This window comes from Rhea americana, unplaced genomic scaffold, assembly GCF_003343005.1.
Source record: "Rhea americana isolate MKP2758 unplaced genomic scaffold, rheAme1 scaffold_5, whole genome shotgun sequence".
In the NCBI taxonomy this organism is placed as follows: Eukaryota; Metazoa; Chordata; class Aves; order Rheiformes; family Rheidae; genus Rhea; species Rhea americana.
In genome coordinates, this window is record NW_028186645.1 from 13,135,219 (window position 1) to 13,154,768 (window position 19,550).

Here is a 19,550-nt window from a genome sequence, read left to right on the forward strand (position 1 = left end):
TCCTGTGATGGAGAGCTGTGTTTCATTGTATCAGCAGTACCCTCTAAATGCTTATCAGACCTCCTGAACTTGATCTTCCCTTCTTCAATCCCATGGACATTCTTGTCTGTCAACAGATGTGCATATTACTATACACTGGTGCTATACATAAGGATACAGGCTTACTAAGACGACTAAAAGATTACCATTTCCAGACCTAATACTTCTCTTCTCCTCCACCTCATCCCAAACTCTATTTCCTGTTCCCTGACCCTGCCAATGAAGGGTAGCGCTAGAGCTTTTATCCAGCTTCTCCCTCTCTTGTGCTAGATTTCAGAAATTCAGGAGAAGCTACAGCATTGCACTGGGAACATGAGTGGTAGCCATCATCCAGGACAGGAACAGGAGACAGGCACCAAAATTTTTTCCCAGCTGAATCACTCATTTGTTTGTCTGTCCCTGTCACGTGACCCTTTCCATATTTCAATGTTCTTTTTTTCAGCATGAATCATCTCAGCATTAAGCAGTTGATAAAGAACTAGAATTGAATCACAGTAATTTCAGCTGCTGCTGAATACATATGAGAACTAAATTGAAAAACATGCTGATCATGGAGAACAATTTTTGCTGAGTAACACAGCCCAGACTGCAAGGGGAGCTGAGACAAGTTAAATACAACAGTTAACAGGCATACAGCCAATGGAGACATTTCTGGACACAGTCTCTAAATTTTAAATCTCATATGGACTTACTCTCGTTTCTCTCAAATTTACTTGTCTCTCCTGCCCTCCTCCACTCTCACCCTCTCACTTTCTTGTCTCTTCACCCCTGCAGCTCGCCATTCCAGTCTCTCCTATCACACATTACTCCTTCACTGCAAACCTCACCAACTTTTGTTATTATTCTTGTAAATCAGCATTTATCTCTGTGGAGGTTTCAAGGCTACAGGATCCAGGTCACTCTGCCCAGATGTCAGTATTACTATGCCTTTTCACACCACGGATGAATGTGGCCCATGACATGTTTGCACAGCAATTGCTTGGTAAGACGAAATCATCAGGTAGTTCTACCTCCATCAGCAAAATATCCTTGGAGCTCTGAGCTTGGACCTTTGGGTGCTGGACTTTTACTGCCACTGTTCTTCCATCCTGCAGAACTGCCTTGTGAACCTGGGCTAGTGATGCTGCTCCCAAGGGAGTGTCCTCAAAACTTGCAAAGAGCTCTTTGATCTGTCAGAAGAAAAAGAGGTGTCAGCTTGGGGTCCTAGAGACTATCCTAAGGAAACCCCTGCTCACAGACCACATACAACACATGCCAAAGGTGGCAGGCTCAGCCCTTCCATCCTTCTTCTGTCCCCCTTCCTGAGCCTTGTCACTGCTTGGCTTCCCAGTGAAGCCTGCCACACTGGGAACTGCCCCTGGAGATACTGTGCTTACAGAAATCTGTATCAGAACCCCAAAAGCATATTTCATCTGAGACGTCAGGTAGCCCCTCCAGGCAGCCCTGAAGCCTGGTAGAGCAGGTATGGTCAGCACCTCTGGCTGTTCACAGGATGCAAAGGCTGACAGCTGCCCCTTTCCATGCAAATCTATTGCACATTTTAAATGCCACCCACCATCACCTCCTGAATACCTGACAGTGCACATTCCTCTGCAGTACAGCATCAGCCAACTCATATGGTGAAAGTAAACACATGACTGGGAGCAGTAGTAAGGGCTGGATTGTCTGGGCATATCTTGAATTGCAGTTTGCACTTCCAGAGACTTGGCCTGAACATGTTTCATGGGTTTTCTCACTCATTGAATGAAGGTGACCACTGCACTCAGCTCAGAAAAAAAGCACCAGCTGGATATAGCAAAGCATTTTATGAGCAGGAGAGAGAAGCATTAGCAGCCCTCAGTGTGAAACTCAGGACTAGACTATAGGGAAAGCTGCAGATCAGGAAGTTGATTCACCCGAGCGATGTCCAGGGAACATAACGTAGACAGGCCTGGGAGAGGGGATGGAACATGGGCAAAGCCCAGTCTGACTTGCATTATGAAGCACCACACTAAAGACTCTCCAAGCAGCACCAGGCAGTTTGGACTCTGGGATCACTATACCCACAGTAGTGTGATACCACCCTAGCTGATTAGCCAGGCCTCTCGGCACAGCTAATTAGCTCAGACGTAGTGTCAACACAGCATTGCTTTGGACAAGGAGCTAGTGCACATAACACTACCCAAGGGATTTCTGTTGTGCTCTCCAGAGCATGATGCAGACAAGCTCTGAGGTACCCAGAAGAGGCAGCAAGGGGAACCTGTCCCACCCTTCTCCCTCAGTAGTGTCAATTTCAGAGGAGCAGTTGAGAAGCCTGTAATTTCTGTGGCAACAGAAAAGAAAGTCAGTCAGTGCATTTTTGTAACTTGCTTTTTAAAAGGTAATTAAAGATGGGAGTTGAAGTAAGCTAGTAATTAAATATGAATAAATCCATTTTAAGCTGAGCCTTCATGCAAAATGTTAAACAAATATTCTTTTTGCTGACAGGGAAGAAAAATACTATATAAGGAGCAACCCATTCCCTCCTGCAGCTGCCAAGGAATGAGCCCCCTCCTATTCCTCCTTGTACCTTCCACAGAAAACTATTACAAGCAGCAAACTGGAGCATTCACAGCAATTAGATTCCAACAGAGACTCAGCTGCCTCCACTAATTCACTAGGAAGGTGTCTGTTATTTAATTCCATTTGGTCCTGGTGGCAAAAATCAATTAAGTAAAACAACAGCATTTAAAAATGACAAGTTATTTTTTAATTACAGCAGGTCCATGATTCAAACCTATTGACCATCCTGTCTCAACAGAAAAAAAAAAACAAGTTTTTCTCTTTCCCCATTCTCTCTTTCTTTCCTTTTTTCTCAGTTCACTTGACTTCTAGAATCTATTTTCAAATTAGTATAAAGAAAGAAACACTTACAGGATGACAGATGGTTCAGAAGACATGTGTTCAAGACACAGGGACTTTTACCTTCAGGTGATGTTTGTCTGTCAGATAAAGAGAGAACCTGTTAAGGTTCTCTCTAAGGTTCTTAAGGTGGCCTGGAGCATGCTGGACTACAAGATTCCATAAGGAATTCACTTCCCATGCTTCTTCCATAAGGAAAGAGAATACAAATAGAGAACTTGCCACATGAGGTCAAACTGGGACTCTCCTCATCTCCTCCACTACCCTACATCCTCGTATCATAAGGCATGTCTTTAGAGACTAGAGTACCAGCCAAAATTACTGGACTATCTATTGTAAGGGTGGTAACCTCCTCCAATGATTAAAGTATGAGGTTGGGAGCTCAGTAGCATGAATTCTGTGTAAGATACATTTGTGGTGAGACAGCATACCAACGGGATAAAATTCCACCTGCTCTGTGATTTCAAAAGCTTTTAATTGCCTACACTGTCAATCTAACCATTTTTACCAGCACTAAATGCATGCAGAAATGAAAGAAAAAAAAAGAAAGGAAAAAAAAAGGTTTCACATATTACTTCCAGCAGGAATAATACATACAATACTCTTCTGTGGCTAGGTTTGCTCAGGAAATGTAATTTGAGAAAAGCTGTCTCTTGAAAGTCTCTTAGGCAGAAGGATTTTATTTTAAAGCTTGTTAATCAAGACAAGCCAGGATAGTGGTCACGTCAATTGAAGCCAGATGAGCACTCTTGCTGGCATTCAAGGGGAAATTTGTGCACATTCACAGGCTCCAGGCTAGGGCAGTAAGGGCAAGGACAACGACAGGGCCAGAGAATTGATGGCCTCTCTAGGAGCAGAACCACAGAGAGTGCGTAGAGGGGAGGGAGCGTATAACAGCTGGGACACTACATGAGCGGGTGTGAGGCTGAGATAAAGTCTTGGAGTCTATCTGACATAGTACTTAAGGGACTCCCATGCTTTTTTCAGCCCACAGCTGGTGTCAGAGGAGACCAACTTATCAAAGTGGCTGTTACCATCTGTAATGCTGGCAGGAAATGAAGCAAGCCCAGTTTCCAGGCAGGTTTAACTAAGTTTTAAAAGAGAGAATATGAACTTTAGGGCTACTCTTTCAAATGAGCTGGGCAGCCAGCTGCAGGTTTACAGCTGCAAAGGTGAGCAGTGTCCCCGCACATGGTAGTTTCCCTCATTTAGCCTTCTGTTTATCCAAATCTCCATCAGGCACATGCTCAATCAGCAAATGCACATGTCATTGTACTTCCATGATTGGAAAAACAGCCCTGGTTGTTTAATTCTAAAGAATTAAACATTTTAATTTAAAATATACAAAATCTCTTCAGGAATGTTAGTATTAGTACTCATACCTCAGGCAGCAGATATAAAAGCTCTTCTAGGGTCTACTTAGAGATTTATTAGCATGTACTTGTGCTGAGGTTGCACCTAGGGACCCTCATTAAGCCTGGAGTGTCATTGTACAAGGTGCACAGTCACCATAGGCCCCATACAAGCTCATGTATCGCTAGTGTCCCTGTTTTTCACCTAGATGCTTCCTCACATGCTAAAGTGTCTTCCCAAACTACCCACTGCTCTGCCCAAGTTTTATGGAGTCCACTAGCTCTTAGAGATGTTTCCATGCCAACCACCAGAATGCCTCACTAGTTTTGAGGATCCTGTCCTTAAACATGTAGGAAATTATTGGACATCAATTGGATTTAAGCTCCTAAATCAAAGTCCTTTCTGAAACCGTTGCCTTATGTGACCTGCCTGGCATGTTCTGATGAGCCTTTGGCAGAGCTGGGATTTAACTCAGATGCCCTGAATAGGCTGGAGCCTGGTGTCTTCACCTCCAAACAATGCATACTAAATGTGCATATCTTGCTAGTTAATTTTCTTTGGAATATATTGCCTCTTAATCACAACCTTTTTATATCCATGTGCTATATAGCACATGGGTATAAATTCCAGCATGGTTCTCCAGACCCTTTATATAGTGCAGCCAGAATGAGGCCACTACAGGGACAAAATAAGAATACTTTGCGTTTATGGGTCCTATCCAGAAGGTTTCCAACAGTACCCAGGAGGGTCTTGAAAATTCTGTTTTTCTACACCCACTTACAGAGAATCTTCCCTCAACTCTGCCAAGCTGAATCAGTCTAGTATAGATAGGTCACTGATGACACTTTCAAATGCTCAACATTTCCCAGGGGAAGAGAGTACTTCACCAAAGAATTTCAAGACTGCCTTCAAATGTTCTCAAGGACTTCAAAGGACTCTTCAGCATAGAAAGAGAGACAATGAGGAGGGAATGTCAGAGAGACCTATAAAATCACTTCTGCTACAGAGAATGTGACTGGGAATGTTCATTCACTTCACAGAAAGAATTCAGAAGCAGCAACTGTCTATTAACACAAAATTAGCAGGTAGCAGGATTAAAACAAGCAAAATTAAATATTTTCTTCCACATACTAAGCAAGCTGTGGAACTCACTGCCACAGGATGTTGTAAATGCCAAAAGTGTAGGTGGATTCAAAAAGCAATTAGACAAATCAATGAAGAAAATCCATCACAAGTTATTAAACACCAAGACACAGTCTCTGGCCCAGGAAATCTCTAATGATCAGATTAATGGAAGCTGGAAGATCATAACAGGGAAAGTTTGTCATGCTTTATAGCCCTCTCAGCCAATGCCAGCTCCAGTTGGAGACATAGTGGCTTCAGCTTTTGATCTTATCAGTACAGCCATCTTATTTTCTTCAGCAGTTCTTCCCACCAGATTAACTAGTCTCAATGACAGAAGGATGGAAAATGGAGGAATTACTCAATCTGCTGCTAGCTAGGACTTAGCTGCTGTCTGGCAGGCTAGAAAGCTACTGTGAGCTACTGAGAGTGCAGAGGGCATGGAGGAACCACAGCTAGAAGTGCCCCAGTCTCCAGGGAAAGCCCTGAGCCCTGGTAACAGTGTATCTTCATGAAATGCCTGTCATTCAACTTTCAGACAGTAAGGTTGCTTCTGTTACCAAAAACAGTGTAAATATGCCAGAAGTGGGTTCAGAATGAAGAGGCCCACCTGCCAGACTCTGCCAGGGCCCAGTGCATCTGGAAAATAAGTGGCAGGAGCTGAGGGCCCCCAGCACACAGAGGCCACCTCCAGATACTTGCTTGTGCTCCAAAGCTTCACACACCACAGCTGCTCAAAACTATTTACAAAAGAAGGACCAGCAGAAATAGTGCTATTCCTCTATCACTGAAAAGCAAAGCACACTTAAACATTCAAAGCTTCCTCCATGATTTCACAGCAGATCACTTCTTCTGATCACAGCACAGCATAATTGTTCCCCAGTCTTATATTTTGTATTTAGAGAGAGCAATTTGTGAGATGCCTTGCTACTTCAGACTAGGCAACATAGGATTAACTCTTCTTGCCTCCAGGATAGTCATCACAGGCAAAGAGGCAACAGGGTCCCTATGATGACAGTGCTGTGTTGGGATGGCCAGAAACTGCTTCTGGCATTTTGATGCCAACCAGCAACACAGGAAGATGTACACAGGGAAGCATGTATAAATCCATTCAAGACAAGAGGGATCATACAGGTGGAAGAAAGATCAATGGAGGAATTTGACGGCAAGAAGGCAAGAACATGAGGGTAAGTAAATTCTACACATTGCCTTGTACGTGATTCTCCAATCCAGAATTCCCTTGACAAAGTGACTCTACTCATCTGTTTTTCCCATCTATGATAGAGATGGCACCAAAAACTCCCCTCTGAATCATGACTCCATGGACAGCAATCTGCTAAGGTAAGCAAACTCAGTCTGCAGGAGCCTTCTAGATTTACACTTGGCTCATACTGTCTATGACTTCCCAGCTGAGACAGTCCAGTGGAACTGTGATAGGGGGATTTGCAGAGCTGGTGGAAGACAGACCAAAATATTTCACTTTGGGAACAGAGCAGGTTTCCCACAGAAGCTCTGGGGCCTGCAGCTGCCAATTTAGCATCGCCTAGTACTGTGTTCCCTCTATTTCACATGAGGGAATAACTGAAACTTGCTGCATACCTTGTACTTAGCTCTGGGTCTGATACCACATTTTTAAGGCTTGTGGCTGCAAGAACTTCTGCAATTCTCTTTACCGACACTAGGACCCTATTTGCTTTCAAAACTGAATGCCTTTTCTGGTCCAGCTCCAACCTCATTCTAGTCTGGTAACCTTTTCAAGAACACATACATAACTATCCATGGCACTGTGGAATTACTGAACCCTACAAGTCTGCAAGACCAGAGTTCTAGGCATGAGAAAATGTTTTCTTGGAGTAGACAGATCTACTTCCCAGACACCAAATAAGGATTTTTTCTCCATTATCCCAGCTTTTCTATCCCCTCTACAAAAACAAAACGTCACAATGTTGCTCCAAGAATTATTAAGACACCAAACCTAAAAGATTAGATTTATCGCAGCAGACAATGGATTATGAAGAACAATTTATCAAACGTCAGAACAAACAGCCCACGATTTACAGAAAGTTTTTTTGAGTCAGTGAAAGCTGAATGGACTTCTCATCCACTAAAGAATGCCAWGCTTATTTGATAGGTCCTAAACACATCTGTCAAGAGCATGTGTTTATTAACTCAAACTTTTAAATAATATTGTAGGTATGTACAGAATAGTGACATTCTTCTGAATGAATTTCATGGTGTCCATATTACATATACACATAACTATGTAGGTATATACTACATCAGAATGAAATGCAGGTCAAAAGGAATGTGCATGTACCCTGACACAATGAAGCAATTACATACAGTTTATTCCACAAAATCCCTACTTCAATCAGTGCACAGGATGGGAAAGATATGGGAGATACAACGTGCCTTGTACACTGGAGATACAAGGTGCCAGTTTAAAATTCAGAAGAGCTGAGCTCTAACCTTGGCTCTCCCTGCATGATGTCAGGCCATAGCATTTTGCAGTGGCCATACAAACGTGGGCAGAATTACGGTTGTCCAGTCAGCTATAAATCTGTCCTCCTCTATCTTCTTGGGACCCATTTGGTAACTTTAATATCTTTTAAAAATATATCTGTCAGAGATGTATACAGCATTTATTACATACACAGCTACAGACATAGAACCTTATCTGGTGATGGTAAGCGTTTAATTCTGGCATGATGGTCATGGCCAACTTGACTAATCATTGCTAATGCTACACTGCAATATCACAAAACCAGGGCTGTCTGACCTGGTTGTATGGGTTCATCATGTAAAACAAGGACCTCCACTTTTAAAACTGACATGAAATGGGGCACCTTTGCTAGCACAGTGCCCTTTGCAACTTGTTGCAGCTGTGCAGTGACCCAAGGAAAGAGCACTATCTACTAAGTTAGCAGCAGTGTTTACGCTATAAAGAAGCATTCAATAAGCACCAACTTTAGGGTAGGCACACAATTATTACCAGGCAAGAAGCCACATCTAAGCTCAGCTCTTCTGTGCCTGGTCTGCGGAGGTGACAGTACAAGGTGAAAAAGCTGCAAGGGCCCAGATGACACAGGGTAGCTTCTTTATCACTGTTATTCACCAGCTGGATGATATCCCTACCGCTCCTCTTACCCAGCACTGATAGTCTTGGATCTTTACTGCATAGGTACATTTCAGTCATTTCAGACCTCAAGATCATTTCTTTACGCTGCAAGGCAATTGCTTAGGAGAATGCATGTTGGCTTACACCAGAATCAGTACAAAGCACATGCTAATAATTTAACTGTATGACAATCATATGCCACAGTTCAGGTCTATGACCTGACCCCGTTTGGTGCTACTGCAGATACAGCCTGCAACGCTACGCTATTAAACACCTTGTCACTCCTCCACCCCACCCCCCCGCGCACACACACACACACATACATTCCAATGGCAACAAATGCAAAACCAGAAATGGTGTTTTCTGATGAAAACAAAGCAAGGTGGAGGTGTTCATCAGGTCAATGCACACTTTGTGCAGTGTGACTGGTAGCAGTCCTAGCTGCAAAAACAGATTACCTTCCTGGGGAAAGACCATGGGGGGAATGGCTCAAATGCTTAAGGTCCTCCTAATGAATCCCCCCTGCCAGCACAGGTTATGTGCAATACCCTGTACTGATCAGCTTGAACAAACCATGCCATTGGTTTCCCTGGGAAAGAGCTTTGAGCCAGCTTGAGTATGAAGTTCATCCTTCCCTGCTCTCTCTATCTTGTAACACTTCAGCATTCTGTAGCCCACTACCAGCTATACCACTGAGAATCTCACTTCGGGTTCCCATCAACAACACTTCCTATTCACAAATGCATGAAACTTATAGAACAAGCCTTTGCAAAAGCAAGAGTCCTTTATTCCATCATCTGGAGACCAAAGTAGGCCCATCAACTGCCCAGCACTCAGGATCTTGCTTACTTCCTATTCTGCCCAACTATCCTCTTTCTGTGGTCTTCTGCCTAGTAAAGCAGTGTGAAAGCCTATGTGCAGACACCCTCTCTTTCATAGCCATCCACTGAGCTGTTCAGCAATAGGTATCAGTCAATACTTGCTGCAACATCTTTAATTCTTACAGAGTGATAACTTTGAGAAAAAGCACCTTTTATTCCGTCCCTATTTACTCATGCTTAACAGTCTCTGCTCAGGCATACTCAAGTATCTTCATTTTTACTGAGTGAGGTCAAATCTTTAAGACAAAGTATTTAAGAATATCACTCATCTCGGATTGAAACCAATCCCAGTGATGACAGCAGTAACAGGTAGAAATAGCAGTAAGCACACAGAGTTGATGCACAGCTCCCGATATCCCACTTGAGAGGTGGGCCCGATCTCCTCCCCTCCCTGAAGGGGAGCTATTTACCCATGGCTCCCACAGTCAAAATCACTGAAGCCCTGAAAGCCTAACCAGAATCCTTTTATATATTGTTGATCATTATAACCTAGCTGAAATGGCAACCTCATTCTTCTTGAGTTTTTATTGCCTCCAGGGATATTGAATTCCAGAGCATGAATGTGACGTGAAAAAGTGCACTCTAGATCAACTGCCAGCAGAAGATGTGTTTGGCCACTAGCCCAGGTCAGGATCAGGCAGCAACCCACAGTTTAGGCCAGCTTTCAGGGAGTCTTACCTCTCCTAGCCTTGCACCTCCCATGTCAACTATTAATCTCACTGCATTGCTAAGAAACAGCTGCCCTTGGAGGGTTCAGTAACTCAAGACAGGTCTTACAACAGGTTAGATAATCAGGACAGAAATCTCAAGCCCATCTGTGTTCAATGACAAGTTAGGTCATACTGTGACAAACCAGGCCAGCTGGTTCCAGCAACTGCGCTGCTGAGCAGGTAAGCTGGTAAATACTGGCTTTATTTATAGAAAAAGGAGACTGCAATATCCAATCCAATAAAAGCAAGATTTGTCATGGCCAGACTAGAATCTAACATCCTGTTACAAGGAGATGAATGCTTTTTACCAGTGAAGCTATCAGGTGTCCTACTAGCTTCCAGAGATAAAGGATGCTAAGATTAACAGACTAGCTCAGCAGCTCGAGAGGTATACAGATTTTCTGCTAGCATCACCACATCTCTTCTATGCTGAGCTTCACTCAGCTGCTCTTTGTCCAGGTGCTGGTTTCACAAGACACTCAAAGCAAAGCGACATCACATTAGGTATTGAGCTGGACAGCGGGAAAGCAGAGTTCAGACGTTACCTGCAAGGCTTGCACAACATCTTAGCCAGCATAAGCACATACAGGAAAACAGAGAGAGGAAACAGCAGTCAGGATATCTCTAAACCAGCCACCAGTATGAATATCACCACTGGTCAAACCACCCCACCCTACTTCACAGAATCACAGAATGGTTGAAATTGGAAGGGACCTCTGGAGATCATCTAGTCCAACCCCCCTGCTCAAACAGGTCACCCAGAGCATGTTAGACAAGATCACATCCAGGCAGGTTTTGAATATCTGCAGGGGAGACTCCAAAACCTCGTTAAGCAAACTGTTCCAGTGCTCAATCACCTTCCCTGCACCCAGTGCAGACAGCTTTCCTACACACCTGCCATCCCACACTCAGAATTACCTTCCAACAAGTTCTTTCCTTCCCTGAAGTCCATTACCAAAAAAAAAGATGCTGCTGTTAGAACCTGCATCATAGTTTTAATGATGAGCTACAAGTCCAATTGATTTCTCCATAGAGGAGCACCAGTGAAATCAGTGATTTCCTCAGGATCTCCCTCCACGATAACAAAGTACTAGTCCTTCCAACCCTACACGTGCCATCAGGACAACATCCATGTCTTGCTTTCAACTGCAGTTGATCAGTACAATGACATGCCCTGTTCAGCATCCCATTTCTTACCACCCCAGAATAAACCTATTGTTTAGCAGGAAACTGGACAAGATCCACAGTGCAGTCTGTTTGTGACTTGCCTCCAACAGCAGACAGTGTTGCCTGGTCCAGAAAGCCAACTCACAATCCACCAGCAACTACACACACTTGTGCAGGGAGAAGGTGGAAGATAAAGCTCTCTCCAAGTGCACACTAAATAATGTCACTGCACACTGTTTTGCATGATACAGACACCTTAGTCTATGCAGTCTATGCATGCACCAAAGAGTGAAGCTAAGGCAAATATATATGTACATATTCCTGTTCACTTCCTTTTATTTCATCATGCTGAAAACAAAGGCCAGTGACTTGTGAGTCCTTCATTCCCTTCAGTACTGCACAGGCTGTGGGGCAGATGCTTCAATCTGCCCATGCTTTACCCCCTCCCCATACACATTCAAATGCTTCCCTTTCTCTTAATTTGATCTTTTATCTTGAGCTGATAAAAGATTGAATGTGAATTGAACAATGCTCATTAAATGCATTCTTTTTTCCTGATCTTTTTGGAGAAATATTACCTCACCTGCTTCTCTCCTAAATGTCTGTGAGGATGGACACACGTCAATCTCTGAGACAGATCAGAATCATAGTTATTTGACAGCACACAGCTTTCCTACCACCAGCCACATTTTTGTTTTAATTGAAAGGACTCTCCTTCATTCTTCCCTCCTTTCCCACTAACAAATGAAGATCATCTTTGTTTGGCTGGGGAACAGGGAGAGCACGGCAGGAGACAACACTCTTCTGCCAATAAACCCTTCTTTCTATATCCCACCTGCCTGATGGGAATCTTGTTCTATAGTCCAGGAGGGGTGATGGTGGCCCCTTCCCACTGAAATTCTAGGCTTTGAGGATCAGTGTGTTCCCCACATCTCTTCAGCTTCCTAGGAATAGAGCTGAATTTGCTAACATAGCAGGAATATCCCTGTAGCATCTAAGGAAGAGAACTGACTCCTGCAGATACTTTCTAATCCTTTTACTTGACTTTATGACCTCTTTCTATCCTATCAACTTATTTCCCTCACACTTGCTCTCATCCTTCCCTCACACACTCCTTTACCACTCTCCTTTTCCTTGAAATACAAACCACCTTTAGGATACCTTGTCTTAACAAATAAGAACTAAAACTTCCCATCTGCGCCTTTCACTTGTCTCCAATTTCTGCCCCATCTCCCTTTCACCACTGACCTCACTGTGCTTTCTGCCATCACCTTGAGTTCTTTTTGTCTCAGCTGGAGCTGGGCTTTCTTCCAGTATAGCTCCTACCCTGTCCACTCCATTACAGACTGCCAAAGTCTCCAGTGACAGATTTTAGCTATGGCACAGAGAATCAGTATTCCATCCTCATTCTCCATAAGTGCCTTTAGCACAGTCAAGCGTGCTCCTCATCATCATTCTCCTCAACCTTCTGCTTTTCTATCAGTTCTGTCAGCATGTCTGAGCATCTTCCTTATCCCTCTCCCAACTTTTGGGAGATGGTCCACAAAGTTCTGCCCACAGTCCCTTCTTCCCCCACCACTTCTGGAAAATATTGTGCATAAAATTCCCATCTCCTTTCTAGTGACTTCTAGATCTACCACTGTATGCTAGATCATTCTACTTCTATCTAAACTACAGTTTCAGCCTGTCTCTCAAATACCTTTTTTCATATATTCATCCAGCTGTTCACATTCAACATCGGGAACACAGCTTTAGCTATGCTGTCACTCAAACCATCCCTCTTTTCTCACCACAATGGACAATGTCACCACATCTGTCAAACATGCCTGCAACCTTGGTATTGTCTCCAACATTAACCTTCTTCTAAATCTCATTTGCAGACCAAGTCCAAATCTTGCATATTCTTCCTGCATGATACACCTAAAACATTTTTCTCTATAGCCCAGTTAAAATTCTTGTCCAGGTTACCATCCTCTCAAACTCTGAAACACATTTCTTCTGCTGGGTTTGACAAACACAGCCTGGCCTGGCCCATGCCTACTCTGAAAAGGGGAAAAGACTGCTGCCCTGTCTTATCCCTTGGACTGTACCACTGTCTGTTTATATTCTTCCAATAATTTCTTCTCTCTGTTGATCAAATTTGCCTATTTGCATTCACCTTCAAAGCTTCGTGGTTTATTTTTAATCTAACCAGTACTCCAGGATGGTCTCTGCACTCAGCAGTCTGTCTGAGTTGATCTGCTGTCTCCTGTTTTATACAGAGATTGTAAGCTGTCTAGGACAGAAGCTAATTACACTCACACCTGTACAGCACCTGGCACAGCAGACTCCTCATTTGTGAACAGAGCACTGAGTGCTAGCACTTACAAGTAACAGATGACAATAATCCCACCGCTCCCCTCGCCCCATTCCATTTTTTCCTGAATTACACACATAGTAAGACATGTAGGGGTCTCCAAGACACCCACAACCCCTTGATCAAATTCCTGCGGAACAGCTATTGACATATTGGTGCTACAGATGCCAGCAGCTTGCTGTAAAGAGCAAGGGCAGCACATGAAGGAAGAAACATCACAGAAATGGTGCTAGTAGGCACATTAAGCAAGAAGGTATGATTTAAGAAAGCACCCAGGAGCAAGTGTATTTCCAAAGCCATTTTGACTCTGGGTATAAATGCATCTTTGCCACATGCTGGCTGAAACTAGAGTAGAAAAGGGTCAATGGACTCAAGACAACAGGCTCAGTGTCGGTCACAGCCAGGCAGAGGGAGGCTCTGCTTTGGACTGCAGAGATGCCCGAAGGGTCCTGTCAGCAAGTAAACCTGAACAACAGCAGCAGTCCTGTGAGAAATAACCAGCTGCCAGGCCTGAGGGCATACAGGGACCTTTGGGAACAGACATCACCTGTACCTCATCTTAAATGCCTCTGATTCAGCTTTTAAAGCCTAGGGGCTTTGTGAAGTGTAAGAGAGAAGGGAAGGGTGGGAGGAAGGTCTGTGGGCAGGTTCATGTGGATATACAGGGTGGTGAGGGGATGTTTTGGGATAAACGGTTAGGAAAGGTGGGGATAGTCACATCTGATGGGCAAGAAAATCTGTGCCATGGTTGGCAGAGAAGGGTAAGGAGATGGCACAGGGAAGTATATTTGTATGCCTGGCTCCTGGAAGGGGAATGGTGGGTGAAATCCTCCATCCACAGACAGGCAGAGGAAGGAGAGTGCCAGGGTGGGTGTTTGAGCGTTGAGTGCACGGGTAGGGTGCACACAAGAGCAGAGTGCTGAGGTGTGTGGCACACATCCAGCAGGACAGCACTGTATTCATTTGAGTGTACGTTACACTGAGTCATGTGAGTTTATTACTTCAGCTGTCACAGACAGCTTCATAGGTTTGGCTCTGAACAATGCATCCTGTAAAACCAAAGCACTACAAAGCTTACAGAAAATATGTGCTGAGAGGCAGTGTCTGTCTATAGCCAGGTTGCAGTGGTGTGTACAGCACAGCCAGCACCTCCACAGGACATGGACACTCAACACAGCCTATCACAGCCGTGGTGTGCATTGACTGCCAACGTGCCAGAGCAATACACAGCACTCCAGTGTCATCAAAACTTTCAGGAAAATCTTACCAAAGAGATCATTCTGGGTAGCCTACCATCTTCAAGTAGGACTTCATGAGTCAAAAAATTCCATGCAGCTATGTCATAGACTAACACCTAGGCACCTAAAGAATCTCTAACTTAAAGGAAAAAAGCCACTGAGCCTGCAAATCAGAATTATACCTTACCAGGCCATTCCCCATGGCATTTTCTGATCTCAAATGTTTCAATTTCTTGCAGAAGAAAAAAAAGAAAAAAAAGGAAAAGAAAAAACCCTCAGAAAATCAACTGTCTAAACTCCTATAGGTTAAACAATTAATGCAAAGGAAGTCAAAGGAGACTAAGCCCCGTTGCACAAGTGAAGGAAGGTTTTGGCAGATAGATTAGGGGATAGAGTGCCAAGGCAGCCATGAGCAGGACTCAACCAGATTCCCCTTCCAGGGACTATACGCTGAGAGAAAACAACATTCTCATGCTCTGGAGGAGGGAGTAACCCTGTCCCAAAGCTCTCCTGGTGAAAAGGATGCCAGGTTGTCCTTGACCTGACATTAGGTCAGTCAATCTGGTGTTTGCAAACATAGTAGGGCACAAGGGACAATCAAGGTCTGCAGCCTGAGCCACAAAATTTCTCATTTGCTTTCCCCACCTGCACTTGGCAGGAGAGCAGAAGTCCCAGGCAGCCACCACCAGCACAAGGGCCTGGAATGGAGGGGGGGTCACACTGAGAGTTGCCAGCGGCTGGGGCCTCTTCCCTAGAGATGGGGTAGCAGAGCATGGCGCAGGCTGCAGCAGCAGCAGGATCTGTGCAGGCAGCCACTCTTGCCTTGCATTTGAGTAATGAAGGCCCATTTGTTCTGGGTGACATTAATGCTTTTCGTCATCCATCTCAGACTCTTTAAATTACTTTTTCATGGCCAAAATTCTTTTCCTAATCGATAAAAATCTCTTTTTTATATCCCAAGTTACTGAAAAAAGTGAAATTTTTTTACTCCTCATCACAGTTTTAATACATTTTTTATTAACAGCTGTTTGAAAGCTTTGATTGGCCTACTGAGAGAGGTATGCAGAGGGGTAGGAGAAGAGCCAATTTTCCCCTCCCACTTCCCAGCCCTATGCTCACAGCAGCCCCTCATGCTGTCAGGGTAATGGTCCTCACAGCCCAGCCTCAAGTCTGACAGTTAATGGATGCAGGTTGCCACACAGTGTGAGGAGGTTTCTTGTGATGGGCAACCAAACCCACAGGAGGTAGAGCAGAACCTTGCTAACCTACATCTAGTTACCTGTGCTGTGCTGCCATTCAGAGAGACCCGGACAGGCTAGAGAGCTGGGCGGAGAGGAACCTCCTGAGGTTCAATAAGGACAAGTGCAGGGTCCTGCACCCAGGGAAAAATAACCCTAAGCACCAGTACACACTGGGGGCAGACCCGCTGGAAAGCAGCTCTGCAGAGAAGGACCTGGGAGTGCTGGTGGACAGCAAGTTGACCATGAGCCAGCAATGGGCCCTTGTGGCCAGGAAGGCCAATGGTATCCTGGGGTGCATTAGGAAGAGTGCTGCCAGCAGGTCGAGGGAGGTGATCCTGCCCCTCTACTCAGCCCTGGGGAGGCCTCATCTCAAGTACTGCATCCAGTTCTGGGCTCCCCAGAACAAGAGAGACACGGAGCTACTGGAGAGAGTCCAGTGCAGGGCTACAAAGATGATCAGAGGGCTGGAGCATTTCCCCTATGAGGAACGGCTGCGAGAGTTGGGCCTCTTCAGCCTGGGGAAGAGAAGACCAAGGGGGGATCTTATCTGTGTGTATAAGTACCTGAAGGGAGGGTGTCAAGCAGACAGGGACAAACTCTTTTCAGGTGTCCCGTGTGACAGGACAAGAGGCAATGGGCACAAACTGAACCACAGGAAGTTCCGCCTGAATGTGAGGAAGAATTTCTTCACTGTGAGAGTGACGGAGCACTAGAACAGGTTGCCCAGAGAGGCTATGGAGTCTCCTTCTCTGAAGATATTCAAGGCCTGCCTGGATGCAACCCTGTCTAACATGCTCTAGGTGACCCAGCTCAGCAGGGGGGTTGGACCAGATGATCTCCAGAGGACCCTTACAACCTTACTGATTCTATGATTCTATTAGCCGTGTACATGGAGGCTGACTTCAAAAACCACCCACACACAACGTTGCTGGAATGTGGTATCCATGGACAGAACTAAGATCAAAAGCAACAGGAGACCTGGGCTTGAAGGTTTTGCAACAGAATATACAGCGTTTTTGTCAGAGCTGTTTGGCATCAGTCCCTCACAGCTCCATAAAACTGTGCAAGTGATCACAGCAGGCATCAATGATTTTGTGCAAAACACTCTGCCACAAGGATGTGTAATGATGGAGGAAGTGCAGCACATCTCCTGGCATCCTGGATGGGTTAGATAACACTGTCAGCCTGGGAACCGACTTCCTGGGGCCATAATGTGATATGCAGCATCGTGACCTAAAGACCTTGTGATCTAGCAGGGTAAAAGACTCTTCTCTAGGGCAACATATGGAGCTGGCTTCAGAAAATGGATCATATTCCCTTGGGAACAACTTGGATGCCATAGGGCATGCAGCATAACACCCTGCTGAAGGCTTAATTGCTCTCCAGCATGGTGGAGCACCGCTTCAACTGTTTTGCAGATTAGAAGTAAGCATATGCCTTGCCAGAGCTTAAAATTCTGATAAACAGTTCCAGAAGGAAGGGAAACAATCCATCCTTCTCCATCCCTGGCAGAGCAAAGACTTCCATGCTATACCAACATTGCTTACAGAAAGAGCAGCCTAACGGGATGTGCAGTATGACCAGATGGATGATTGCAAACCAGGAGGTATGTCAGGACTAGAAAGAGGTAAGAGAGAGTGCTGGGGTAGGCAGGCGTATGCAGTGAAGCCAGGAGAAGTCACAGTATCTAAACTCATTATCACAGCACGGCAGAAGAGAAGTAAGATCCACAGAGCCATCTTAGGGATTGCACTGGAGCCAAACAAAAGAAAGACAACAAGGAAGAGCAGAGCTGTAAAAGCTGTCAAGTCATTCTGCAGCTGCTCAGTCCTACAAGGAAAGAAGCTCTGGAATGGCCAAGATCACAGCAGAGAAAAGCAGATGAACTTTCAGCAGGGAGTCTCTCAATAGTCTGATCAGTCTTAGCAGCAAGTGATTAGCTCCTCTGAGCACCCTGTCCATGAAAAATCACAAGCAAAGATCTACAGAGAGCTTTTTCCACCAGACTATTAAAGCGCTGTCAGAATAGGCTTGGCTGAACTCAGACATGCCATGTGTTCTGCACCTTTGGTCTGCGACCAAACTGGCATCACCTGTGTTACATCTCTGCATCGCAGAGCCATAAGCCAGCCTCTTCCAACAAGCCTGCCAAGAGGGAGGAAGTGCCCTTAATCCCAATGCTGGCAAAACTGTTCCTTCACCATTTCTAATTTCAAAGAGCAACAAAAACGCAATTTTGCATTTTTAAAGTGCAGCCACTCTTGAAGATTCTCTTTCCAAAACCTCTCACCAATCTTTCTCCCTAAATGTCCGGTCTCCGCATTCGCCAGAAGTTGCTTGGCTCTGCTCTTGCATGTACCTTGCTGAGTTACAGAGTTAACCAGGTATCTTTCCTAGTGTCATTAATAGCCATGCAGAGAAAAGGACAACTGTGGGGCAGGGAACATGCATTTCTCATTCATTTTCAACAGTCAGCTTTTTTTTTTTTTTTTTTTTTTTTTTAATACTTTCAGGACTTTGCTCAAGCAATGAAGAGAAAATATGATGAAAATAAATTTAGGTGAGCTGCTTTCATTCCCAATTCGTCAGCCATTCTTATGGCTTTTCCCAATCGATCCAAGGGATCCATCCAGTTTGTCTGTATCTCCATCATCTCTCCTAAAGACCCTTGCTCTATCATCTCACTGACAAAATACTTCCAAGAGTCATTGTAAATGTTTATTTGTGCAGTCTCTCCCACCATTACTATTTATGTTGTCCCGAGAATCCCTCTCCCCTGCCTTATTGCTTACAATACTCAACAGAATTATCATCTGCTATTATCACTCAGCCAACCCACTGTGGCTGAAATTAGAAAGCAGCATTCATTCACTACACCTATACTGGGAACTACTGATTATTCTTATCCTAATAATCCCTGATAGGTACACATGGATATTGCCATAGATTCAAAACGGGGTTTGACAGGGCAACCCAATAGTCAGCTTGTATTCTGCTTCTCCTTCTGTACTGAATCAGCAAAACATGTCATTTGTCATTAAATTAGTCCATTAGCTCCTGCAACAGAACTAAATGCTGCAGATTGAAGTCTCTAGCCATACTGCTGGCCTGGAGTGAGAGCTCCTCCACCAGTAAGGTGCCGCACAAGCCTTCATGGTGAGAACAGAGCAGTGTCGAACTACTGTGTGCCTCACAAGCACTCTGTCTTGGCTTAAAGATCAGTCCTATCAGCATGTTCTCCATTTGGGCCAATTTTCCCATAAAACCTTCCCTACTTATCAAACATCCAAGCTACTGATAAGATTTTCAAGAGGAGGTCACATCAGGAGACAGATTCTTTCTAATTGTCTAAGATATAATGGTCCTATACGTTTACTGGCTTTTTTGATCTTAAAGTGCTTTTGAAAGTTCCTGCTTCATTTGCCAGCTTCTTACATTTCTCCAC

At 44.5% G+C, this 19,550-nt stretch overlaps 1 protein-coding gene across 10 annotated transcripts in view; it reads right to left on the reverse strand.

The window, feature by feature from the left end:
- The window catches only part of ADCK1 (aarF domain containing kinase 1), an 86,058-nt gene that overhangs the window by 30,020 nt on the left and 36,488 nt on the right, over positions 1 to 19,550 (reverse strand). For 9 of the 10 annotated variants that reach the window (XM_085317604.1, XM_085317607.1, XM_085317606.1 and 6 more), the window contains one exon: positions 1,050 to 1,208. The exons of the other annotated variant lie outside the window; for it this stretch is intronic. In XM_085317604.1, the coding sequence (XP_085173730.1) occupies positions 1,050 to 1,208 (159 nt within the window). The remainder of the gene's footprint in view (positions 1 to 1,049; positions 1,209 to 19,550) is intronic. 10 annotated transcript variants of the gene reach the window in all.